The sequence below is a fragment of the Pyrus communis genome, chromosome 8 (assembly GCF_963583255.1).
Source record: "Pyrus communis chromosome 8, drPyrComm1.1, whole genome shotgun sequence".
Classification (NCBI taxonomy): Eukaryota; Viridiplantae; Streptophyta; class Magnoliopsida; order Rosales; family Rosaceae; genus Pyrus; species Pyrus communis.
Window position 1 is genome coordinate 6,162,716 of NC_084810.1, and position 26,471 is coordinate 6,189,186.

General features: G+C 36.1%; 3 protein-coding genes across 4 annotated transcripts; 2 read left to right on the top strand and 1 right to left on the bottom strand.

Annotated features, from left to right (window-relative positions):
* The first annotated feature begins 2,854 nt into the window (after positions 1 to 2,854).
* LOC137741984 (ADP-ribosylation factor GTPase-activating protein AGD5-like) lies at positions 2,855 to 9,140 on the top strand. The gene is made up of 11 exons (XM_068481702.1): positions 2,855 to 3,116; positions 3,985 to 4,043; positions 4,231 to 4,321; positions 4,795 to 4,849; positions 4,944 to 5,034; positions 5,158 to 5,392; positions 6,844 to 7,057; positions 7,166 to 7,338; positions 7,636 to 7,875; positions 7,969 to 8,033; positions 8,687 to 9,140. Exons 1-11 carry the CDS (start codon positions 3,066 to 3,068, stop codon positions 8,844 to 8,846), a joined length of 1,434 nt encoding a protein of 477 aa, XP_068337803.1. The 5' UTR covers positions 2,855 to 3,065; the 3' UTR covers positions 8,847 to 9,140.
* A 7,261-nt stretch (positions 9,141 to 16,401) lies between these two features.
* On the top strand, positions 16,402 to 17,891 carry LOC137743843 (uncharacterized). Its single transcript, XM_068483777.1, has 2 exons — positions 16,402 to 17,106; positions 17,391 to 17,891. The coding sequence occupies exons 1-2, from the start codon at positions 16,461 to 16,463 to the stop codon at positions 17,861 to 17,863; spliced, it is 1,119 nt and encodes a 372-aa protein (XP_068339878.1). The 5' UTR covers positions 16,402 to 16,460; the 3' UTR covers positions 17,864 to 17,891.
* Positions 17,892 to 21,221: 3,330 nt separating this feature from the next.
* On the bottom strand, positions 21,222 to 25,654 carry LOC137741993 (cytochrome c-type biogenesis ccda-like chloroplastic protein). 2 transcript variants are annotated; one of them, XM_068481718.1, is made up of 13 exons: positions 25,578 to 25,654; positions 25,357 to 25,444; positions 25,037 to 25,192; positions 24,424 to 24,476; positions 24,063 to 24,193; positions 23,879 to 23,964; positions 23,712 to 23,743; positions 23,430 to 23,591; positions 23,204 to 23,276; positions 23,011 to 23,111; positions 22,364 to 22,456; positions 21,810 to 21,856; positions 21,222 to 21,529 (listed from the first exon to the last, which is right to left on the bottom strand). In XM_068481718.1, the coding sequence occupies exons 2-13, from the start codon at positions 25,442 to 25,444 to the stop codon at positions 21,457 to 21,459; spliced, it is 1,095 nt and encodes a 364-aa protein (XP_068337819.1). In that variant the 5' UTR covers positions 25,578 to 25,654; the 3' UTR covers positions 21,222 to 21,456. The 2 variants fall into 2 exon arrangements, with proteins under 2 accessions (XP_068337819.1, XP_068337818.1); XM_068481717.1 differs by lacking the exon at positions 25,578 to 25,654 and having other exon boundaries at positions 25,357 to 25,571.
* Between the last annotated feature and the right edge of the window lie 817 nt (positions 25,655 to 26,471).

The following is a 26,471-nucleotide window of genomic DNA, read 5'->3' on the forward strand; positions in this document are numbered from 1 at the left end:
GCAAAAAATTTGTACCATTGGTAATGGTACAGTATTTGTCCCGTACCATACATTTTTGGTACAGTAATGGTATTTAAAACCATTACCAGTAGTATACCGTACCGTACTACTATTATTAATATTATATCATTTATTTATTCTTTTCTATATAATTAGGTATTATTATCATTATATATGCACTTTATATTTTTTTCCTAGTCATTTATCCAATTATCTCACCCTTTAACCTCTACTTTCTCAATAAAAAAAACATAAGCCTTCTTACACTGCAACTCTTTATCTTTTCACTCATCTAGCCACCTACTTCATATTTGTTGCTCCAGTTCCGGCGACTCTCTCTCCGAAGTACATCTCATCTTCTCCTTCATCAAATTGGGATGTCTTTCTCTCTGGCTTCGTCTATTAAGTTAATTTTTGTACATTTTTAAAGAATATAGATATGAAATTTAAGAATCTTTGTACTATTTTTTTTAGAAATATTGGGTTCTTTCAGCAATTCTTCCATCTATTTACTTCTTGTTTCTTAAATGAATCTCTATAAAATTCTCATAATTATATACAAAAGTTTTAGAAACCCAAAGGGAGTGGTCAAAACATGTTTGGATCTTGACTTGGGTTGAAAAAAAAAAAAAATCAAATTACCATTACCATACCATACCAACCGAACTATTTGGCATGCCGAAATTCAGTATGCCAAAAGTTTGGCACGGTAATGGTAATAGATTTTGTCATACCAAAAGTTTTGTATGGTAATTGGTACATGGGTTTTGGTACAGTAATCGTACCAATGCCTTGTGACATCCCACATCGCCCAGGGGAGTGATCTTTATATGTATATTCCCATCTCTACCTAGCACGAGTCCTTTTGGGAGCTCACTGGCTTCAGGTTCCGTAGGAACTCCGAAGTTAAGCGAGAAGGGGGCTAGAGCAATCCCATGATGGGTGACCCACTGGGAAGTTGCTCGTGAGTTCCCAAAAACAAAACCGTGAGGGAATGGTAAGCCCAAAGCGGACAATATCGTGCTACGGTGGTGGAGTGGGCCCGGGATGTGATCCGCCCTGGGCCGGGATGTGACAATTTGGTATCAGAGCCTAACCGTGGTTGCATGTGTGTCGATGAGGATGTCGAGCCCCTAAGGGGGGTGGATTGTGACATCCCACATCGCCCAGGGGAGTGATCCTTAAATGTATATTCCCATCCCTACCTAGCACGAGGCCTTTTGGGAGCTCACTGGCTTCGGGTTTCGTAGGAACTCCGAAGTTAAGCGAGAAGGGGGCTAGAGCAATCCCATGATGGGTGACCCACTGGGAAGTTGCTCGTGAGTTCCCATAAACAAAACCGTAAGAGAATGGTAAGCCCAAAGCAGACAATATCATGCTACGGTGGTGGAGCGGGCCCGAGAAGTGATCCACCCCGGGTCGAGATGTGACATGCCTCCCCTAGTAAGCAATATAGAAAATTTGATTGTTGATTAGTAGAAGATCTTCGAAGAGTTGAGATGATGTAGAGTGAATCCCTCTCAAATTGAAATTTAGAAAATCACATGACACCGCCATTGTCACACCTTCATGAGCAGCCAACGCTTCTATGTGTTAGGTTCAAGAAAATGTTATCAAAATAGTTAGCAAGTCTAAGAGCATTGTAAAGTAGATGTCAAATTTTAAATATAAAATTTAAATTTAAAAGCCTGTGCGGCACTTTTGATATTTTTTAAAGTTTTGTTCTCACCTAATTTACATTAATTACATTTTATAATTGTAATAAATATTTTCAGAACAAAAACAATAATAAAAATAATAAAGCCATTTATTAATATTTTTTTAAATTTTGTTCTCCACCCGATTTACATTAAATACTTTTAATAGAAATAATAAAATTTTGTTCTTCGTGTCAGGCTACATAAGAATTGACATTTCGGTTAGAAAACACTAATTTTTTTTTCCACTATTATTTCTGATACATACTTTGTGTTTGTGATATTCATTTGGAAATGTTCTAATTTTTAAGATTGAGGAAGAGTTCCTCTTCAGTTTATTTTGTATTTATAATTAAAATCGTTTATATTAAAATCATTTTGTAAAAATTTCCAAAAAAAATAGTTAAAATCAATGTTGTTTAATCAATGATAATAAATATATAGATGGTTGATAATGTTTTTACTGAATTTGTGCAATTTTTTTTGTAGGATTATATGATTTCATATTTTATCGATGTTTTTGCAGAGATATCCTTATAGAGTGGTTTATAATATTAACAGTTTCGATCATAAACTTGAAGTTTCTTGAATCAGCCCCCCAAAGTTAATTGAGGAGGAACTCCTCCTCAGCTAATGAGGAACCAAATTAATTCTTAAAAATATTACTTGACTTATCACACACACATTTTTAAATGTCAGTTCGGTTTAGACTAGTTTACAATAATATAAAATCAAATTTGATCATATCACTATAAATTGATTTGATTTCGGACCAATCGAATTTCTTATTCAAAATTAAATCAAACCGTTCAAAACGGTTCAAACCGGTCGGTTTGATCGGTTCGGTTGAACTTGACGTCACCTCCACTCCTAGTATGTGATTTTGGGTTTTAAAAATGGGAAAATCTGAAGGATCATGTGATCGTGTCCTTTCATCGTACATCGTACGATCAATTTTTATTAGGTATTATTTATATTTCATTTTAAATTTTAAATTTCAAATAATTTCTAACCGCACGATGTACGATAAACGGACACGATCACGGAAAAATCTCGAGGAAAAGGATCATTTTCCTTAAAAATGAAAGGAAAAAAAAAAATGAGAAATGTGAAAAGGGAAAAAACAGGGCGAGTTAATAGCAAAGACTCAAAAATAAAAGTCGAGAGCGAATCTGCTTTGACCTCTCTCCTTCTCTCTTACTTTCATTTCTCTTTGGTGGTCGCATAATAATCCAGAGAGAGAAAGGAGAGGGAGAAAGAGCGCAAAAAGACCAATTTGACCTTCGTCCGCCCGCGGAGCTGCTGCTGCTTTTTCTTCTTCGTCTTTCCTCGCGTCTGCTAGTTTTGCTGCTGTACGGTCGCCTCACCATGAACGAGAAGGCCAACGTCACCAAGGAGCTCAACGCCAAGCACAGAAAGGTCTCGTCTTTTTTTTTATTTTTCCCGTTTTCAAATTTTGGAAATTACAATTTATGCACCCAGAATTTGGAATTTGCCCCCCCCCCCCGCCCCCCAATCCTGTTCATTTCCGTGCAAATTGTTTCGGATCCTCGACTATGAATTGTGGAATTCGATTTCTGTTTTTGGGTGTTATTATCCCTTTTGTTTGGTTGCTGAGAATTGAGGGGAAAACGTTTGAGAATCTGTGCATGGTTGGAGTTTGATTGGATTTGATTAGATTTGTACATTTCAATTTGGATTCGTGGATATGAATTGCAATATTGAAGTGGTAGATTTGACTGGATTTGATGAGATTTGATCTATAGTTATGGGTCATGATTCGATTTATCTGAATTTGTTTGGATTCACCAATACCCCTACTGTTTTTCCTATGTGTATGAAATTTGGTCATAGGTTTAGATGATGAACTATCGAAATGGGCAATAATGGTAGTTTGCATTTGTGCTTTAACAGTTATCTGTAATTATCCGTGTATGCTGTTATTAGTTAATATGTGAATTTTGAAGCTTGGAGAAATTATTCTTGAAGAAGATCCTTTCGAAGCATTTATTGTCAATTCTGTTTATGTGTGATTTCCAAATCATTTTCTGCTTTGATTTCTTTTATAAAAATGAAAATCGAAGTTGCCTTATTGACATTCCATGTAAGCTGTTGCAGATCGTTTGCAACATTATGATTGTGATCCTACTGAGTGTTAAATCACCCAGTGCGCTATTTGTGCGGCAAGTCATTGGTCTCTCTTTAAATAGTTACACTTTCTTTTTATGATTATATTCAGTGGTTGCATGTATTTATAATTTTCGCGTATTTGTTTTATGATGTGCAGATACTGGAAGGACTTCTTAAATTGCCAGAGAATAGGGAATGTGCTGACTGCAAAGCTAAGTACGTAAGCATTCAAAAGAGATGATTTGCATTTCATGATACTGAATAACCAAGCATTGAGAATGAAAAATGATTTAAGTCATAACAGCCGTGCATCTTAATCCATGCATAACAAGTGTCATAATAAGCTTTCTAAATTGGTGAACGTATAGTATCAATTTTAAATGATGAATTGTCTTCTTCACAGGGGTCCAAGATGGGCTAGCGTGAATTTAGGTATCTTTATATGCATGCAATGTTCTGGGATCCACAGAAGTCTTGGCGTACACATATCGAAGGTGATTTTCATCTTTTATGTGGCTCATGACAAGAATACTTGGTGAACTAATTGTTAGGGCTGTTTACATTTCTCTTGGTATGCCTCTTCGAATTTTTGTTGACAGTAATATTAAGGTCCAGCAAATTATAATAACGGGTGAATCCACCTAACATTAGGTCTTGGTTTTTGAAAAATATCCTGAAAATGGATTTCATTAACTGCCCCTTGTTGGTGGCAAACGGCACCGTTGTGTCTTTTCATGCCTTCCATTCTTATCTATATATTTACATGGACAGGCTCCAAAAAACCGTAAAAAACCCATAAAATCCCCTTGGTTAACAAGATTTCTAATAAACGATAATTTAATATCATGAGGGTAGAACGGTAAACAAATAATTTTTTAAATTAACAGAATTTGATATAAAATCCAAGAACAACCCATGTAGTACAGTTGTAATGCGCTGATCTGAGTGTTATTGACTTTTTCTGCAGGTGCGGTCTGCTACTTTGGACACATGGCTTCCAGAGCAGGTTGCTTTTATTCAATGTAAGTTGGTCTTAGGACCTGGGCTTCTAGTTTGTTTCTCTGTTGATTGATGTCAATTTTCTTATGTTTAGAAAGATTGTTTGATTTTATACAGCAATGGGAAATGAGAAGTCAAATAGTTACTGGGAAGCAGAACTACCTCCAAACTATGACAGAGTTGGAATTGAGAATTTTATTCGTGCAAAGTGCGTGTCTGGCGGTACCCCTTAGAACTAGCATCTATTTGTCGAGATACAGTTATTGTCTATCATTAGTTTTTATTATGATTTAGGTAAACTCTTTAAAAGTGCTTCTGGCATTCTTTTCAGGTATGAAGATAAGAGATGGGTTCCTAGGGACGGACAACCAAAGCCACCTTCTAAAGTGTGGGAAGAAAGGACTAACTTACATTGGCCTCAACCTGCAGAAAAAAGTGGGCATGGTTATGTTGGAAATTCTGAAAAGAAGGTTGAGGAAAGGAAGAACATTCTAGCGACTCGTACAAAAGAAAGTGTTCCTGCTGCAAGAATTAGTCTTCCTGTTCCTCCGAAAGGTCCTGAACAGGTATTTAATATGGTGTTTCCCTGTAAGCTTATGTTTTTTCTGTTTGTTTTCATGTTGTTGCGCCTGATTGATTTCTTATTGTAGATTGGGGTTCTTGTTGACAAACTCAGTGTTAATGATTTTTATGTCAGATCTACCAATTGTTTTGCATGAACTGTATTGTTTAAGAAACAAGAAAATATATGATGGGCAGATATTCTCAGTAAGAGAGTTTTTTTTTTTTGGTCAACAGTAAGAGAGTTAGTAAAGCAACAAACATGACAAAAGAAAGGGAAATAGTAAAATTAAAAATGGAAAGTTTTATTTAAGGGGTGTGCTACTATGTTACCATGTTTTCATGGAAATCATCTTCCTTTAAAAGAAAAGAGCATTGTTGAACGAACTTGCGTTTGATAATTGGTAGCAAGAATGGACAAAAACATGTGATATGTTGGAGATAATGCATCATTCCGTTGCTGGCATGCAGAAAGCTTGCAAAAATTAAGTATCAATGGTGTCATAGAAATATTGAATTGCCTTTGGCATTTGGTAACCCAGAGTGTGAATATTGGTGGGGCACTAAAGTGGTAATTAGAGCGTAGAGGTTCAAGTAGGTGTCATAGAGAGACGTTTCTCAGGGACTTGTTGAGTTATTTTTTAACCTTTGTTCCACATCATGTAGTAGGGAGAAGATTCATTTCTGGAAGGATTTCTGGTATGAGGATTCCTCTTTCTGCGTTCCTTTCCCCTGATCATACTAGCTTCCCTTGTCTCATAATGCGTTAATAGCTAGTTCGGTGCTTCCTCTGCTTCATCTTTTGTGGTGGAACTTCAATTTCTTTGGGAATCTGAGAGATCAGGAAATTGTCCAGATTTCTGCTCTTCTTTTCGATTGAGACCATATCCCTTTCCCCTTGAAGAATAGCCTGGATGGCCATGCTTGGAGTTCAGTCACCTGTTTGTGTAGATCACTGTCCATGATTTTTATCCCTTGCTTACTATGGAAGGCTAAAGTACCTATATTAATGAAAGGTTGTTATCCCTTCAATGGTGTCCCATGTGCAAAGGAGCAATTGACAGTATCAACCGCCTTTTCCTTCTTTGTGCTGTTTTGAGTTCGGTGTCATCTGAATTCAGAAAATGTCATTTTCTTCATTCTAAACTTGGATTGTGAAGCTGCTATCTCTTCAGGTGGCATGTTTTACATGGTCATTTTTAATTTGCTTGTTGCTTGGTTCCTTTTGGTTTGACCTTTTCTATTTAAAGTGTATTGATTGATGCGCTTTGTCTTTTTTTTTTATTTCTTCTCTCAGTATGTTTCAAGTCCTGTAAAAAAAATTGCATACTTTGATTTTATTGGCCCATTTCCTTTTTTTTTTACAGTTTTTTTTCCATAGTATTTGTTACCTCGTTTATTTTAGAAAGAGTAGTAGACCTAAAAGTTTTGTCATGGTGTATCCAAATTTTGACAGTTTGTACATGGCTCAAGACCACAAGATGTTCAGAAAATAGAACCAGCTGTTGAGCCAGCTGAAGCAACAAAGCAAGCTGTTGATGCTGCTCCTACTGCCCCTCCAAAAGTTGATTATGCTACTGACCTTTTCAACATGCTTTCAGTGGATGGTCCAAGTGAGAATGGATCGGATGCAGCATCAGCTGAGGATAATGATTGGGCTGGTTTTCAGTGTATGTCTTTACTTCCCTCCCATCATTCTAACACGTTTTCCTTTACTGGGATCATCCTATATAAGTTTGGTTCTGGGGGTTAAGAGATATGGTTGCCTTTATCTGCAGCTGCTGAAAAGGCATCGACAGCTGAGAAAACTGGTCCATCAAATGCAGCAGAGAACAATGTCAAATCTTCATCAGGAATTGAGGATCTATTTAAAGATGCACCTTCGTTAACACCTGTTTCAGAGAAACCCCAGAAAGACGTAAAAACTGACATTATGAGTCTTTTTGAGAAGGTATGTGCTGGATTATCATGTGAATCCGAATTATTGTTTGGAGAATATTTAAATGGTTTGATAAATTCTTTTTGTTAGTTGGACAAAAATGGATCTGGCTTTTGCCCCATAATCCATTATAAATTTTGTACAAGGTTGATTTATTTAATTTAAAATTAAGCCTTACAAAATTAAGTAAAATAATCTTTTTAAAAATTACTTTGGTTTTGACTAAATCGAATTATCGTTTTCTTGTTCCGTTGCATAACATGGTTTGTAAATGCACGTTATATTATTTAAAGATTTGAATATCTGCAGTCGAACATGGTGTCACCCTTCTCAATGCATCAGCAGCAACTAGCAATGCTGGCTCAGCACCAGTCTCTTCTCATGGCTGCAGCTAAATCTGGCGCAGATCAAAAGTTTCCTGGTATTATTCAACAACCTGTGTCCAACGGAAGCAATTTACCTTCCCAAGGTTGGTCAAACGTTGGCTACCAATATCCTGGATTGGTGATGCCTGTAGATGGGCAGGCTGATCTACAGAAAGTTCCACAGGTAGAGTCCACAATAAGGCTTCATTATGCTATAGTTTTTTCATTCATCAACGTTGAGTGACATTCTCATTGTGTATTTTTCCTTTTGAGTCAGAGTCAGACAAAGACCATGGGACAGGCACATCCACTGGGGACCTCTGTTCCGTATTCAGCGTCTAGGTATGTCATTAATCTCTGCCTGTCCTAGTTTTAGTTGGCACAAGTGTGATGGGATTTTCTCGCTGTTATTTGGGTGTGTAAATGGTTAGCAAATGAAAAAAATTCCGAAGCAAATTGAGCTCATATTGGTCCTTGTGGTTCATGTTTCACAACCTTGATTGCTGCTGTTATGCAATAAGCCCCTTCTTGAACTGAATTGGTGGTGAATCGTTGACTGCCATGTCAAACCCAACCCCCCAAAACCAACACTGACAGGAAGTGAGCATGATGTGAACATTGAGCGTAAAACCTTAAGATTTACCATGATTTTTTTTTTCTCAATTTCCGTTATGAATCTAAGGCCGTACCTTTTCTTTGTGGAATATAATGAATCCGTCTCTTTGCAAGCACTGTTCTTAAAACATATGGGCTTAAGTTAGTTTACCAATTAGACGAGCTTACACTGGAGAAATGGGGATGTAATGCATCAAATATTCATCATTTCGTGCTAATGTTACATTTAGTTTTGCTTCATTAGCATAATAACACACCTCTTATCTGGTTCCCAAAGGTTTTCGGAGTTTCTAATTGGATTCTATACAGCTAATATTAATGAATGAAACGTTTTACCCCTAGTATTTTCTTTCATCCATACTACTGCTTCTATTTTGTAGCTTTTACGGTATGGCCCAAGTTAACCCAGTTAATGGCGTGACAAACGATGGGGCGAAGAAGACTCAATCACCATCTCCAGTATCATCTTCAACTTCTGCACAATCAGGAAAAGATTATGATTTCTCTTCTTTAACACAATTGATGTTCGCAAAACCCTGAAAAGTCTCTGGTCCCAGCCTTGTTATACCATACAAAAACAGTCGAATTACGGAAGGATATGACTTCTTTTTTTCCCATCGTCTGTTCCACCTGTACTGGGGTTCGTAAACTATTTTGTAGAGGGAGTACCACTTTTTAGCTTTTCTCTGGGTGGTCACTTCATTTGTATGATTAGGGCTATTTGATTAATAAGATGGGTTTAGATTGATCAAAACTATTTTGTTCCCAGTTTAATTTGTGTTCTTTGGATGAATATTTTTTACCTAAGGGAACCTCAAGAACAATGTCTATCGATACCTCGTGTTTGGAATCCCGGAATTCTTACAAATCGTTCCGTTTCTCGTTATTATTTTCTTTCGTTTTTCGGTAACAAGGATGGGTAACATCCCAAACACCAGCAAGTTCTAGCCAAAACTCACGGCAAGTCCTCTTGAAGTCCACTGTTTTATGCTCAATAACATGAACTATAAATCTCGAATAAGCACGCTAAATGGTCATGGTTTTGCCACAAGCAATGAAATCATGCTGCAATTGGGATAGGATGGTGGTTTGAAACCTCACCTACGTGAGAGAAACTTCAATACGCTACATGATTAGGACAACTCCCATATTGAGTTAAATTTTCGTGGGAGTTGAATGGGATTAATACAAGAAAGATCCAATGCTTTCCTGAGAGAATCATGACAGGATGGTAGTTTGAGGTCTTCCCTATGCTAAGAAGATACTTCAATAAGGCTGCTTGATTAGAGCAACTTTTACACTAGGTCACAATAGCTGGGGTTGAATGAGATCAAAATACAAGAAAGAACCATTGCTTTTATGAGAGTGATATCATCGTTCACGTGATCAAGTTGCCCTACTAAAGTGTTTCTCTAAGAGCCACAATAATGTTAAAGACTTTAAGGGAATCTCAACTTCATCTACCAAACTCCAAATGTAAAGATAACCTAACCTTTGTAATAAAAAGAAAGATAGAAAAGGAAAGGCCAATTTCAAGCATTGAGTAGTATTACAAAGTCACGGAATACAATAATTCATGGACAATTTGTCACCCAACGTTTTCAATTTTTTTTTAATTTCTTATTCTTATGAAGATGTTCAAGGTCATGCCTGGTGAACAACGATGAAATAAAGTTCAGACAACTATGACCATCATAGCACAACTCTCTTTTTAAAAATACTTTGATAGACTTTTTCAAAAAAATATTATTGTTTGTAACCAAGAATATTTTACATAGTATTTCTCTTATAACGTAACACATAATGAAATAAACTCAAAATACGAATACGAGGACATTTTTTATTTTTTTGATAGAATATAAGAACGACGTGCCAAAAAAAGAGGAAAAAAAACTCAAAATACACATGACAACATGTCTTGTTCTTGCCAATCGGTCATCAGAGCTTTTGTGTACTTAAGCCAAGTGAGCCATCATCTTTACGAATTTGGGTACATCTTGAAATTTCCCTACCAAAATTAGGTACAAAATGTTGAACTTGGAAAATACCAAATCGAAGTCCCCTGCAATGGTTGTAAAATTTGTAGTACTAGTTGTTCTAACTCATAACCCATCAGAATACAGTACCGGTAGATGGCTAACACTTGTCAATCACCCAACAAGTGGACGGTGGCATGAGAACACAGATGAATTTGTGGTAGTACAAGGCCATAAGCTACAGCTCCAAACCCTCCCAAATATTATCATCTTTGACTCACTTGTACCAGCTTGGTGTCCAAGTATATTAGGTCATCACCGGCCAATGGGAAACCACCACGTGTCGACTGCAAGCATGGGTTTTGAGAGAGGCCGACTGAAGATGATGAGCTGAATGACATGCATGCATGCATATATGCTCCATACTTTGCTTGATGCAATATAAGATCATGATAATGTCTTAAAGTTCTAACTCTGTGTGTATATATATAATTATATTATATATTGTTGACGTAAGCTCCTGGAGATTGAGAGCCTGGTGTGGGGATTTTGTTTCTGCTTCGGTGGGGCTTTCATCAGAGGAAGGGGACAAGTCATAAAAAGCTAGGACCAATGAGATTGCAAAAAATGAATCATCGGGAGTTTTAGAGAAAATTGGAGCGGAGCGTGAATGATTTTTACTTTGAAAAGTGTTTTAAGTTGAAATGCGTTGAAATTTTACTAAGAGTTTTTTTTTTTCAAAAATACTTGAAAGTACTTCTTGAGGATCTGTATAGAAAACACTTTTACATATAGGCACTTCTAAATAATTTACAATTAAAATTGCTTTAATTATCAGAACACTCTTTTTCCATTTTCAGAAGCAATCTGAAACACGTCTGAAATCTATGCATGACCTACAAATTTGTACTTGGAAAAAGAAACAATTACGCAACTGTAGTTCATGAGATTTGAACTTAAAAACTTTGCTAATAAAATAAAAATAAGTGTCACTAGACTAAATAATATTCAAATAAAATTGTTGAAATGTCCTTACGCACAGTTGATATTCAAGTTATCTAGTTGTTAGTGCCTAACTGTTTCTGTAGTTGTTTCGGCCTATTAGGCGGACATAACAACCCATTAAGGGCCACAAACGCCCCCATTAATTTTCCTAATCTCTTGTTCATGTTTCAGGGTGTCATCCGGCCACAAACATGACGGTGGTCTACAAATGTTAAGCATAAACAACTTTTTATGCTTACATCTTCTCAATTTAATTGAAAGTTTGTAACTTATATTTCTTCTCCGGCCGTCATATGTAGTTTGAGAGGAGAAATGGCTTTGAAAATCATATAATGGGCATATATATACAAATTAGTAATGTTCTCTTGACATATGACCTAACATATTGATATTGCTTGATCGTCGATGAACATCATTAGTTAGGTTAAATTATATTTAAATATTAGTTGATTAGGTTGATCTTATCAGTCTAACAACATAACTTGCCAAACAGTTGTAACGTGATAACATTTCTCTATTAAAATTCATTCTGCAATGGGATTTGCTCAATCTTATTAGTCTACTCCGTGTTATATCTGTTAATGTCCTCCTCGATCACATTTCTATGAAATTTGTTGCAAAACAATCATATATTACGACTTTTGCATGCTCGACCGTCTCTTGGCTCTGAGTCATTGCCATCCAATTGACTTTTATGACCATTTTTTGGATGTATATGCGTGCAGCCTTACTTTGTAGGACATGTCGACTTCTCAAAAACGACTTGATCACTGTCTCTCACTTGCGTATAGTTACACCAGCAATATATATATATAGCTAGCTACGGTTAAATAATCTTCCCACGTCGCACTCTTGCATTTGTATGTTTCTGGTAAGGAAAACGTGCATGGTTATATTGACCACAGACAAATCAAGACTCTTTAGGTACACACATTGCCTATCGAATTAATAAAACATGCACATCATGATTATATTCGTTGTTTGGACTACTGCAAAAACAAAAATGCTTGGTGCTTATTGGTTGGTCGGCAATCTTAACACATGAATTAATGTTTTATTATATGCTAATTAATTTAGGGTTCTTGAAAGTTAAGCCCTTGCGGTACTTATTTTTTAGACAAAAATCCATAACGTTTTAAACCTCTAAATAAAACCCAAGTTTCAAATTAACTCCCAAGTAGACAAATAAGTGACCTACTATTTACTAAAATATTTACAAATGTGTCATAACACTTTAATTACGTTAACGTATTTAATTACCTACCATGATTATGGCGAATAAGTGCCTTATTATTACAGAAATTATCCACTCATGAGTTTCTCACGTTATTTTAATACTTATCTATCACGTCTTATTTTTTTATTTGGTGACAACCGTTATAGGTAAATTATTTTACATGTTTTATTATTTATTAGGCACATTGTAATATTATTATATATGTGTGTGCAATAATTTACCTATACTTTATGTAAACTATATATAGGTAAATTAATTTTGAATCAAACAATTTATTTATTTATTTTGTAGGTAAATTATTGTGTATGTATTATTAGATATACTAAACACATTTTATTATTCTTATATATACGTGTGTGTGCGCGTGCGCAAATAATTTACCTATCTTTTTATGTAAAATGTAGGTAAGTTAATTTTGAATCAAGCAACATTCTTTTATTTTGTAGATAAATTATTTTTGTATGTATTATTATATTTATTAGGAACTTTTATTGTTATTACATATACGTTGTATAAAATAATTTACCTACATTTTTTTAGGTGAATTTACCTATATTTATAGGGTGGTGCTACATATATCAAATTTGTGCATAAAATAATGTGACACATTCTAATTTGTATTATTTAAATTGAGAAATAAACATTAATATTCAATATTTTTTATAATCATTGATCAAATTAATGATATCTTTCAATTTCAAAAAAAAAAAAAAAAAATCATATTTGATATTATATATGCAATGAATTTACAACGTTAATGCCTTTTTTCTCCTTTTTTTTTGTTTTTTTTTTTTTTGTTTTTTTGGCAAAGTCATTAATGCTGCTTTACAATTTGCATATAATTACTTGTCTACATCAAACATGCAATAGGAGTATTTTAGGGATCCAATAACTGTAAAATCTGTAAAGCATAATTATTGAATTTATTGATGTGGATCCTAGTCATTGGATTTTCTTTGCGTAAAAAAAAAAATGATATTGAGTTTATGTGGAGAAAATTAATTATGAGGGGCTAAAATTTTATTTTCAGTTAAGGAGGATCTATCCAATAATTATTTTGGGGTTGGAAAATGCATAATATTAAAAGATTTTAATTGATTTTTAATATTTTTAGAAAATATTAAATGAGTATAAAAGAAATAAAAACATATAATTAGATAACTGGACTCACTCTTAAAAACACTATGTTTTTGGACCTAGATCTAAAAGCCCCTATATTCAATATGTTCATATACTACTCTCACGCAATCTGGAGATACATTCTTGGATCCTGTTGCTTGTAAGTGCTCGTTTCTTAGGTGAGAAGTAAATATTGTATGAGGAAGAATTAGTGTTATACTAACTAGCTTATGTTATAATAAGTTTATTATAATATATCTTACACTTCTAAAATGTCACAATTTTATAACACATAGATTAGTACATAGTATGACAATATTTCGGTTCCATTCAATTTTTTTCGCAATGCATCTTGCATGGCTAATGGCTTTCGTTGCATTCTAATTAATTTGGTTATTGTACCATATTTGGCCTTCCCTTGTATCACAATCAATGTTTGAAATTTCTTCAATTTGGTTGAGATTAATCAGAAAAAGATATGGAAAGGGGGTGAAGTTGACTTCATTCTATATCAGATAAACTCTTAAATTTCGGCTAAAATCGACATATTTTTTTCTATAAATCCAGCATATTGGTTAAATATCGACAAACTGCCGTATGATATTTTCTAAAATTTCTATTTAAATTTCCACGTTTTAGCAAATTTTCATCATTTCCATCAAATGCAACTGATATCAATATATTCATCGTATTTTCATAAATTTACATATCAATATTTTCACCGACTAATATTTTAAACATTGATTAACAACTCACGAATTCTTTCTTAATTACCTTCTAAACACGGTCGGTTAATTAAGTAGGGTGGCAAGCGTGCGGGGAAGCTCAAGATTAATTAAGAAAAATCCATACCCAGTCTCCAAGGGTGAGTGAGTGAGTGGTCCAATGCGATACCCATGGACCGGGCATTTAGGATCCTTCACGATCAACACACTGCCGGAGTTAACGGTCACATTTATAAAAATATAGCCGTTGAGATGTGGTAGTGGTACCTTTTAAATATTAATTCTTCCTGTACAAAGATTAAACAATTAATCACCTTTTTTATTTACTTTTATGATGAAATGATAATTAAGTAAACAAAGAAATTAAAAAAAAGGGAAAGAACATGTCCCACCTCCCACCACCAGAACGGTCTGGAGAAGTAGAAACTGTTTATTTATGGACACGAAACTTCTTATCCAAGAAATAACAGGTAAAAGTCACATCTATTTTTGTGTATGAGAGACCCTAATCCAAGAAATGGCAGCTAAATTCTTATTTATGTATCCAAGATCATCACTTAAATTGTTAAAACTAAATTATTGAGCTTGAAAATTCATAGGATAGATAAATCAAGTGCTCCTCAAGTCACAATTTTCGCATCGGGGTTTTGCAACTACTTTAGCGAGAAATACTTTTGCTCGAGTGCTTCGATTAGAAGTGCTTTTATAAGAAATTTATAAAAAATACTTCTAGCTTTTTCTGTCAAACGCAACTAAAAACACTTATCAGAACTCATTTTTAACGATTTCAAAAGTAATCCCAAACATGTCTTAATGGAATGTTAATAAATAATAACATTTGCTAGTGAAATGATTCTAAACCCACTTAACCTTAAAATGATTTATTATTATTATTATTATTTTATTTATAAATAAAACATTTTTGGTTTGATGCTTATAAAACTAAAAATATGAATGATATTATTCATATATATATATATATAGAGAGAGAGAGAGAGAGAGAGAGAGTCAAAATAATCATTGAAATTGACATAACTCTTTACTTTGGCCGTTGGGGTTTGAAATCGATAGAAGTGGTCCCTGAGTTTGTCCACTATCAATCATTTTGGTCATTCTATGAAAAATTTCCATTAAATAAGTATAAAATGACAAAAATGCTCTTAATTTTTGTCAAATCATTTGGGCACATTGTTTATTAATTAAGGGTATTTTGTCATTTTGATCATTTTCAACATAATTCTCCCAGAATGACCAAAATGATTGATGGTAGACAAACTCATGAACTACTTCTATTGATTTCAAATTTCAATGTCCAAAATGAGGGTTATGCAAGTCTCAGAGATCATTTTGACTAAAAAACGTATATATGATACTAGTTAAATGTGTTTGTCGTGTCAAAATCGAGTCACTGATGCTGATATTAGCGTTATGCATATTAATTGGCAACCTGGTGTTGATATTAGCATCATGCATATTAATTGGTAACGACGTATTTTTTTTAGGTTCGTTAATTGTGGTCGTGTTGTGTTCAAAATTATCGCTTTTAACATGTGCTTTGCAGTGCCAAAAAGGAAATCTATATAGTTAGGAAAGAGATGGTATTTTATGTGTTAGATGGCTTCTCATTGGTAAGTGTAAGATGATAGAACTTATCAACTAGCTCAAAATTTAGCACTTTATCAATTAGCTCTAACTTTAGTAATATAAATCTTTTTAATATTCAAGGAGGAGCAAGGGAGACAAAAAATTTATAATCTATTGCGGATCATATTATATGCGATTAATTAATGTGTTTTTTTTCATAATTATTAAAAAATAAGTTCCATTATTAACCGTCACATCACTGATGTCGATGGTTTCAATCCTCTTATTTTCCCTAGCATTCGAAAACCCCAATGCCACGTGGAAGAAACCATTACATGCTTACGTGTCACCCATTCTCGTTTCGTCGCAAAAACTCTCTCTCCCCTCCGCCCCTATTTATAATCGTCCTCCTCACCCCATTCACTCATTCCTTAAACTTCCTATATAGAGCTCTCGCCGGAAAAGGTAAGATTCCGATCGATTCCCAACCTGCGTCGCCGGAAAAAAAATGTCTACGAGCACGAGCAACACCTGGTTACTTACTCTAAAGGTTGCGCTGATATCCACTGGTGTGGTCTCCATTGCCGTGGGGCTGAAACTCTCAGCTCCAGTGGTCGCCGACGCCGTCACCTCCCATGTCCCTTCTCTCTGGAGCTCCGCCGTCTCCTGGCTCAGACCTCCGTATCTCTACATAATCATCAACTGCATCATCATCAGCATCGTCGCCTCCTCCAAGCTCCACCCCAAACCCGAAGATTCGACGCCGGTGACGGAGCCGGAGCTGGTGAGGGTCTCTCCCGTGACGACAGCAAAGATATCCGCACAAATTAGTCCCGACTACTCAGCGTACGACGGCATCTTTCCGAGTGAGTCCGGTTACGATGAGAATGTTCTGACGAAGGTTTCGGATTCGTACGGAGGAGTGGTAGTGGAACCAATGGTTTCGGAGGTGGTGAAGGGGAAGGAGAAGAATAGCGAAGATCTGGCGGCGATTGAAGGCGGAGATGAGGCCGCCGCGGTATCGACGCCTGTAAAGACGAGTTTGCAGAGGAAGGACTCTATGGAGTTCTGGTTGAACGAGAACCAGAAACCGCCGGTTTCCGCTCGTATCGGTCACAGAAGATCCGTTAAAGCCGTTAAAGCTAGCCCTGAAGGTACCACTCTCTTTCTCTGTGTACGACTTGTCGTATAAGCCTTGGAATATTCGGATAGGAACAAAGAACCGGACTGGCCTGACCGCTTAACCGTTCGGTGGTCAGAGCGCCGCCTGGATTTTGCTTTTGTTATTATTGTGTAAATTCAAATTTATTTCTGATTGTAAAATATCGAAATTGACCTCGTCGTGTGGGTGCAGAAGTGTAATTGAACTGTGAAATGCCCGGCATAGAATTTAAGTAGACGATGTCACAATGGTAAATTAACGAGTTTGTTTTGGCAGGGGGAAAGTCGTTCGGAGTGTCGAAGCCGAAGCGGAACGACACCCTGGAGAGCACGTGGAAGACGATAACGGAAGGGCGGTCGGTGCCGTTAGCAAGGCACCTGAAGAAGTCGGACACGTGGGACACGCACGTGCAGGGGATAGACGAGAACACGCCCCCTCCGATGCCCAAGATGAACAAGTCGGAGACGTTCCAGGAGCGGAGCAGCGCGAACTCTCCGCCTCCGAACCCGAAGATGAAAAAGTCGGAGACGTTCCAGGAGCGAAGCAGCGAGAACTCGCCGTCGCTCGCTCGGTCGTCGGGGTCGGGGCGGCTGAGGAAAGAGCCGTCGCTGAGTCAGGACGAGTTGAACCGGCGGGTGGAGGCGTTCATCAACAAGTTTAACGAGGAAATGAGGCTGCAGAGGCAGGAGTCGTTGAATCAGTACCAGAAGATGGTGAACCGCGGGGCCAAGGCTCCAATGGCTCATTAGTTTAGTTATCTTTTTTTTTTCTTTTTTTTTTTTAATATATATATTTATAATTATAAACTTATAGAGTACTTGGATTTAACGGAAGACGTGACACAGAATCAAGCGCAATGACGTTTTAGGATTCATATAACCGACCATACTTAGTGGGAAAATGCTTTGTTGTTGTTTGTATTTATAATTATAAACAAATAAAAACATGCAATGTTGTTCTTGTGGGTTTTGAAAATTGCAATCAACTCCAACGGTTGTAAAGATGTTTGAAATCCAAATCAATATCTGCATACTCAAGTGTAGCGAAATTGGTTAGACAACATGCTTTTTTCCCCTTAAGTTGGAGCTTCATTGTCCAAAATTTTGAATTAGATTACGTTAATTGTAATATTTTTTGAATTTTAAAAAACTTTTAGGTCAATGATCAGTACTGGTGAATTCAGAATTCTAATATTGGGTATTTTTAATCAAGGTACAGTAAGCACAAATGGGATGGCGGGCTATTAAGTATCTATTTACATTTAGAAACTATACTTGTATTGAGAATGTGCGTTTATTATTTTAAACGAGCTAGTAAGTGTATATTTACACTTAGAAACTATACTTGTATTGCGAATTTGCGTTTGTTATTTTAACTAGGTGTATTGTTTAACATATATATGACATACAAAAATATCATAATTTTTTCTTTAGTATTATAGTAAATTTGATGGTATGAGATGAAAGATCATTAGGAGTTCATAGTACTTTATGAAAAGTTTCCCTTGCATAGCATCTGCACAGTCATGGTAGCTTTCTTTCTTCCACCACTTGCCCAGACTGTTGGATGGTTCTCAGAGATCCTCACAAGCGGTTCTTCGCCCCTTGATGATCCCGAGACCACTCGGGTCTATGGATGGATCCGCTTCTGGCTATGACTATGAGCGGCTAGATTCATTTGTTTACCAAAACACCTTCTTGAGGAGATCAAGAATAAGGTTGAGCCTTGGAGGAATGGAAATGAGATCAATTACTTGCTAATTTCAAGTATTGATTTATCGATAGCATGTACTTAATAACCTGTGTTAGTATAGTAAACACAAAGAAATACAAGAATTATAGGGCGTGTCCACTTAAAAAAAATAAAGCTAAATAGTATGAGTATCAATCCTACTCATGTGTTTACTAATGGATTGAAAAGTAAAGTCATCTCTAACCGAAGGCTAGCCAGAGGGTTCGTTTCTCCCTCTAGTCCTTCAAAAAATTAATATTTTAATGAACAGTGCATGACAATATTCCTTACCATCTCCAACCGAGGGACAAGGGGTCATAGGACTCATTTTAGCCTTGTCACAAAAAACCGTCTCCAACCGAAAACCACAAGGCTATAGTATGGAATGTGAAGAATTGAAATAAAATGAGGTAAGATAGTATGAAATAGTGAAAAATATGTGAGAAATGGTGTAGGAAAAAATTAGAAATAAAAAAAAAAAAAAAAAAAAAGGGCCGCTGGGCATAGAAACAAAAAGTGGGCTAGGACCATAAAAAAAAAAAAACCAAGCCCTAAACCCTAAAGTGGGCTGGGCAATGGAAAAGAACCAAACAAAAAGAAAAAGGGCTGGGCTAATGGAAAAAAACAAAAAAAACAAAACAAAAATGAAATTGGGCTAACTGAAAGTGGCTAGCTGATTTGCCTTCAGATTCCGTGGGGCTCACAAGCCTTCTGGCCTAATCCTCAGTTGAAGACGGTTTTCGGAAGTTTTTCGACCCTCTGGACCCTTTGGTTGGAGATGGCCTAAGTGCCTTCTATTGGTTTGATATGGCATGCCTGAAAAATGATGAGTATCCTACTAACGTAGGGAGTTATTTACCGCATACCCAATCATTCTCGTGCCCATAATGCTTTCAATACCAGTATTTTTTGTCTAGTTCTTTGCCCTACTCTGAATTCCTTTCACCAATCACAGCAGCCAAAGCATTTCAAATGCAGAGATCATGAGATCATGAAACATTTATGGAGTAAAACCCTAGGAAGAGAAGAAGACATCATGTTAGTATCATAATTGCGAAGGCGGTGGGTGGTGAGGTAAGTCTAACCCCAATAAATATTTAGCCTAAATTTGGCACAGTGGATAAGCACTTCAGAAAAAAGTACACCTCCACGTACTTGTAGTGGCTAATCTGTTAAGTGCTTTTTATAACCACGTAAATAAAAAATATTGGAAATTTTGTTTTTGCTGGCCTAGAAAATCTTCCATCTCAGACTTGAAGAAATAGTCGAGTCTGCAGACTCCACCAGTATCCACCGTTTGGGCTTCCCTTACCTTGTATTATACAGTTGCCATCTTCTTGGACCACATCGTTTCTGATTAATGATGTCATTTTTCCCAATTCCTAATATGAAGGTTATCAGGCCTACACAATTTAGACATCGTTTTCACTCTCCTTTGTGTCAATAGTAGAAGAAAATGGCTACCATCGGCCAATTCAATCGACAGAATGCGTCGACGATTTTGCGGTGTATGGAAACCGTATCCATTTTTAGAAAAAAATACATCATACGAGTTTCAGAGTTATTGGGCGCCCCTTTCCTTAGGCGCTAATAATACTTTGCTACTCAAAAGATGAGTAGGAGTTCTTACCCAGAATTGTTTGTTGTCGATTTGAAGAACTTTGTGTTTATGATCAGAGCCATTCATATTGTAAATCACTTTATAAAGATCTTCTTTGCAAAAAAATCACTTAAAACTAAGATTATTTAGTCATCGAGTTTTATAAGAATAGATGAACGGAATTGGTAAAAGCTTTGTGGACCGTCTAGGTATTTGCTTCAATAGATTGACTAAACAATCTTAGTCTTTAATTCATTTTCTGCAAAGATGACTTTACAAGTGACTAATATTATAAACAGTTTTCTAATTGTAAACATAAAGCTCAAAGCTCCTACTCATTCTTGAGTAGCCAGGTATTGCTCAGTTTTTAGGGCAAGTTCCACCCATGAGCTCTTAACAATGGCTAAGAATCTCTATCTAATGGCCAACATCCAAAACCTCTCATGCCATAATGTCATTTAACACCTTTATTTTGTCAAGAGAACCAAAAAAGTTCGTTATTCTAGCTAACAGTTAAACCGATGAGACTTTCCTATTAAGTTCATAACTAACATGGTTTGGTCAAGCCACTTAGTATTACGACCTAATGATATTTTTCTTTACTTGTAAGTGAAAGGTCTTAAGTTCGATTCTCGCAAAAAATGAATTTAAACTACATTATTGCCAACTCATTGTGAGGTTAAACCCACCCCTCCCTCCTTAGTGTAGATAATATTGTTTATTCAGAAAAAAAAAAAAAAAAAAATGGTTCGGTCAAATATGATGTTGACTGCTGATGGTCTTGCTTAGAGGATTCCTATTTACCTCAGTCTGAATGACGAAATCAGAATACTTTACAAAGGATTCACATTATTTTCACTCTTACCATCTTATGCAATTTTTGTATAGATTTACACATAACTAGAACTGTTGCATCCTGTACAAGTGAAACCGCGAGCAAACGGAGTTCAAAGAAGAACGTAATGCCGCCATTCTGGAAGTGTTTCGACGTTTATTTCATTGAGCAAATCTCTACATTGCCATTGTAACTGGGAAAAGCCTATCCAAGAAAGTATACACACCCCCTCCTAACAGAAGTGCGCCGCTGTTAAAACAACAAAATTCAAATATGTTAGTGAAAGTCGTTCAGTGACCCCAGGTATTTGAGAAATGAGCAAATAGCTCATAAGACATCTTAGTTGCCTTGTGATGGCCCGAGAATCACCAAAGTGCTCAATTTGAAAGTTGACAGACTTGTACAATATATACCACCTCAACAGTTGATTACTAATGATGGAGCTTAGTTCCTATAATTTGGGGGAACTCAAATGTGCTAACAAGTTTTCGAAGAATTAAAAACGACAAGGAAAGGTGTCAAGTGTTACCTGATTGGGTTTATCCATGCTGAAAATTTGCGAAATGAAAGTAGGCTCTGCACAAAACAAATATAGGTTTTGCTCAGGAAAAAGGAAAAATCCTTGAAGCAGAATACGATAATTATTTACTCTTAATTAATCACGACTTTGAAACAAAAGATTGAATGCATAGGTTTCCACAGAAATGACTATGATCTCATTTTGAGTTCCCATCAACGTAGTTTTTTGTCAGTTGATATGACTTCTATTATTATGTTCTTGCATGTTCTTTCCAATTTCTTTTTTCTTGTCCGAACTTCCGAACCATTCTTTGTTGTTTCTTGTTTTAAATTCATTCAATATTCAACTCACAATTACAGATGAAATGGAAGGTTAAAGTTGCCAACATTGCTAAGCAGACTTTCTAGAGACATTCACACATAAGTCTTGAATCTTTTAATATGAGGCCCGTCACAGGCGGGAGAACACAATAGCAAAGAAATATACTGGAAGCATTCACTAACCATTATGTTCTAACTTCTAACAGAACTTACAACACATCTAAAAAGTGATAGACCACATACCTGCAGTGCTCCAGCAAAAGAAGCAGCAAGAAGTAAAGGAGCAACATAACCACTTGTGTATGTCAAAAGTAAGCTGCCTCCTATCACTGGATTCTGTAATAAAATTTGTCCACTTAAACTAAAAATATCCGCTATGTATGTACATAAACTGTGAAGGGCACAACTTAAGCTGGCAAAGAGTACTGAGAGCATCAACTGTTTAGAATTTGCATGCTATAATATGATATCAGGATGGATAAAAAAATTTCTTATATATGACATTCCAGAGATGATTGACTGAGACCAATAAGCAACATCGAAGGAATTTACAATGACCCTGCTACATCATCTGCCTAACTGCAACTGATCTACACCAATAAAATATGAAGTTTTACTCCAAAAATGTGATCATCCATAATATCCAGTTAACAAAGGGTTTGAGGGAGTCCAAGAGCATCAGCCGAGTCTCACAAGCATTAGTGAAGAACTTGTACTGAAAATCTAAAGATTCTTCTGCATCTATCTATCTCCTTTCAAGAGTAATAGATTCTGAATATGCCAGGCTATTAACGAATGCACAAATGTAAAGTTACTGCTTTTGCTATCAGTAATCTCAAGCAAACTGAAAGCTAAAAAGAAATTTAAGAACATCAAACATTTGAGTTTACCTTAGACGTAGCAACATATCCAAGCAGAGTGGCCAGCACTGGCGTACTGCATGGCGAGGCAGCTAAAGCAAATGTAAGCCCAGCTAGATATGCTTGCACACCTAATACGTTCAAGTTGAAACTTGTAAGATCAGTTGGACAACCGGCTTTTATCTAAACCACAAAAGTCTATAACATTATGGTGGGTAGTTACTTGAAGGGAAATTAGCAGCAGCAGCCCGGGGATCAAAATTGCTAAAAAATGAGGGGAGCTGTAGTTCAATTACCTGCAACATCAACCCATATGGTGATAGCATAAAACTAAGGGATAGCATATAATCAGAAAGATTAGGCAATCAAAGTGAAAGATAATATCCAATAAACTAAGCGCATTCTAGGCAAAAATACAAAATACAAAATGTTAGCACATGAATAAATACCTCAAGGAGATTCAGGCCCATAATAATAGCTAAACCTGAAGCAGTCAAAGGTAACCCCTGCCCTGTCTGTCCATATGCCTTTCCAGCAAATGAGGCTCCTATGCCTAAGAGTGCAAGTGTAGTTGCCAATCCTAAGGAGAACGCAATTGAATTCCCAAGAACCTGACCAATAAAGGAACATTAACCTCATGCTATAGGAATATGTGTGTGTCAGCTGTCAGAGAGAGAGAGCGAAAGAGAAAGAGAGAGTAACAAAGGCAATCAAAAGTGGCAAGTTATCACCTCTGCCTTGCTTTTCCCTGAGCCAAATGCTCCTGTATGATTCAAATAAATTCATATAAGCATTACGCATGATATATGCAAAAGAGTCACTGTCCATCTTCATGCAAAACGACTCCACTCCCCCCATTTGTCTCCATATCCATGAAATAAAAGACATAAATGCTTACCTATGTAACCTAGGGTCAGCGGTAAAACGCTAAGAGTACAAGGAGAAAGGCTGGTCACAAGCCCAGCCCCAAAGATAACTGCCAAACTGCAAAGACGAACAAGCAATGAGAATCAGTGCATGTTCCAAGACAGTAAATCATCAAAAATAAAATTGTAAATGAAGACGTGAAGGTGGGACTGAACCTAGAGAAACTGAGGGCTGATAGCTGGTCTTGAACAGCTTCATTAGCATCTTGTCCAGCAGAAAATAGGAAGCCTCCAAACCATTCTCCGGGGCCTCCATCAGCCAAGGTATATACTGAAACAGCACCGTCCTGACTTGGAAAAGAATTCTAGTTCCTCAGATTATATATGAGAACTATAACTAGGATACAGACTTTAATAGTAGTTCTGGCCCAGGTACTGACAATCTAAACCATCATCATGAAACAACACAACTACAAAAACTAGAAGGACTGTGCAGCAAAATGATACTGAAATTTTGAAAAGAAAAAAAAAATTACTGAGAAGGTATAATGGGATCAGCAATTAAGCAAATTCTCACCAACATTTTCTCCGTGCTAGCCTTTGCCAAGTCGGCAAAGACCAAATTCGCCGCTGAAAAATGAGAAACGAAAAACCAACTCAGTTACAAGAAAGTTTATAGAGTACATCCAATCGCTTTGAATCAACTGAGAATCACAGGTAACATGGAAGATTTCCTTCGTGCCATGGCTGTTAATTAATGTAATTATCTACATGTATATTATATAAATATGCAAGTGAATCAATAAAACGTAAATGTTAAAATGAATAGCCAAACCACAAATATAAACGGAATATTTCCATAACTTATTCGAAACTAATACATTTTCAAATTTCAACAAAAAAAAACTTCCGAACCCCACAAAAAAACCATCAGGAAACGAGTGAGCTAAAACAACAGCTAATTTCTCACAGTTCGAAGAGTATAAATATTCACGAATTGTGAATGGTATCCAGAAGACAAAGGAAATCAAAAAGCTCCTGGCTAATTATACGTCTCTACGTTTGAAGTTAGACCTATTCTATTCATTAATGATATGAAAGTTCACTTCTTTGGGAGAAAATAAACAGAGGCAATAGAAACAGAAGTTAATCCGTGTTAAGCGAAGCTGCAAAAGACGAAGGCTTGTTACCTGCCATGGAATTTACGAAAGTCTTAATTGGGAAGCTGCTGGTGCTGCTGCTTCTATCAGTCTTTGCCAATGATGCAGAATCTTGGCAAGCATCCTGAGGTGTAGAAGTAGAAGCAGGTCCCTTCAGCATTCTGCTGGGCACCATATATTTTTTACCTTCAGCACACGAATTTGGGAAACAATAAAAATGCCACAACATGCATTAATTAGTATTTAGTAGTAAAACCCACATGAAATCTATACAAAAACATACAAAAGATTCAGCGCTTGAACTTGATAATATATCCCAACATGCAAAATTATAATCACAGTTTACTCACTGTGACCGATTTTCTGGCCACCCTTGCAGCTTGAAATTGTGAAAGGATTAATTCCATAACTGCCGCAATTGTTGATAGCGAAATTCATCTGCATACAGAAATCTCAAAACACAAAAATTGAACACTGGAAGAAATGATCGGGAACCCAGAAAATTGTTCGGCTAAATTTTCAATCATTGGTGGATTTGAGCAGAGAAAATCTCAAAGCTTTTTGCTTTTACCTCAAATTTTTCGGATTTGGTTCACACAGCAGCAGTGGAAGCAAGCAAGCAAGCAATCATTGGCAGAAATATCAACACAAACTTTGGAAGAAATAATATCACCATATATGGGTTTACTAGGCTAATGGGCATCTCAAGTAACACCCACATGCACATGGGTTTTAAACATAGAAGACACATTTGAGGCCCAATAGTTGCTTTCAGACGTTTATGATCAGAGGCATGAGTTATAAACATAGAGTTAGACATTGGTTGTAATTACATTTTTAGAAATCACTTTTGCTCGTAAACCCTTATGTTGGAAAGCGACTTTAGTATACACATGCGTGATGTTTTCATTAAAAACTCAAGTGTAGGTGTGTTTCCAAAAAGCGCTTTTATGAGCTAGTAGCACTTTTAGATTTTTCTGTTATATTTAATAGTGTTTTTTTGGTTGCCAAAAATTATTTTTAACTATTCTAAAAGCAAATTCCAAATTGACTCACATTGTTAAACTTTGGTATTCCTTTTTAGCATTAGTTAACTAAGACACTGACACTACCATTGAGACGCTTACCAAATGGTTAAGAACATTATCTTTATAGATGAGATTTTGAGAAATTGTCTTTAATTCCTCTGTTCTAATACCAATTGTATTAAAGAACTCACATTTATCCCCTGTGTTGGTTTCATGTACAAGTACGCTTTTGTTGAAGATCGCTCAAACTTTTTCTAGAAGTATGGCATGTGTTTCTTCAGCATCGTAGAACTTGATACTTAACATTAGTGTTTTTCAAGAAGTTCCCCCCTTTTTTTCCCATAGAATGGAGTCAATGATTTATTACACGATCAATTCCCCTTTGTGCACCCCATAACAATCTCAAAGGTGGATTGTTTTGTGAAATTTATGGAATG

Bases quoted from the DNA above. Each gene is read 5' to 3' on its own strand.
- LOC137741984 (XM_068481702.1), top strand. From the start codon at position 3,066: ATGAACGAGAAGGCCAACGTCACCAAGGAGCTCAACGCCAAGCACAGA. The intron at 3,117-3,984 runs GTCTCGTCTTTT...TATGATGTGCAG, and splicing joins TCAACGCCAAGCACAGAAAG to ATACTGGAAGGACTTCTTAA. The intron at 8,034-8,686 runs GTATGTCATTAA...TCTATTTTGTAG, and splicing joins GTTCCGTATTCAGCGTCTAG to CTTTTACGGTATGGCCCAAG.
- LOC137743843 (XM_068483777.1), top strand. From the start codon at position 16,461: ATGTCTACGAGCACGAGCAACACCTGGTTACTTACTCTAAAGGTTGCG. The intron at 17,107-17,390 runs GTACCACTCTCT...TTGTTTTGGCAG, and splicing joins CGTTAAAGCTAGCCCTGAAG to GGGGAAAGTCGTTCGGAGTG.
- LOC137741993 (XM_068481717.1), bottom strand. From the start codon at position 25,450: ATGCAGATGAATTTCGCTATCAACAATTGCGGCAGTTATGGAATTAAT. The intron at 21,857-22,363 runs GTATGTGGTCTA...TGTTTTGTGCAG, and splicing joins CTTTTGCTGGAGCACTGCAG to AGCCTACTTTCATTTCGCAA. The intron at 21,530-21,809 runs GTAACACTTGAC...TTGTTTTAACAG, and splicing joins GCATGGATAAACCCAATCAG to CGGCGCACTTCTGTTAGGAG.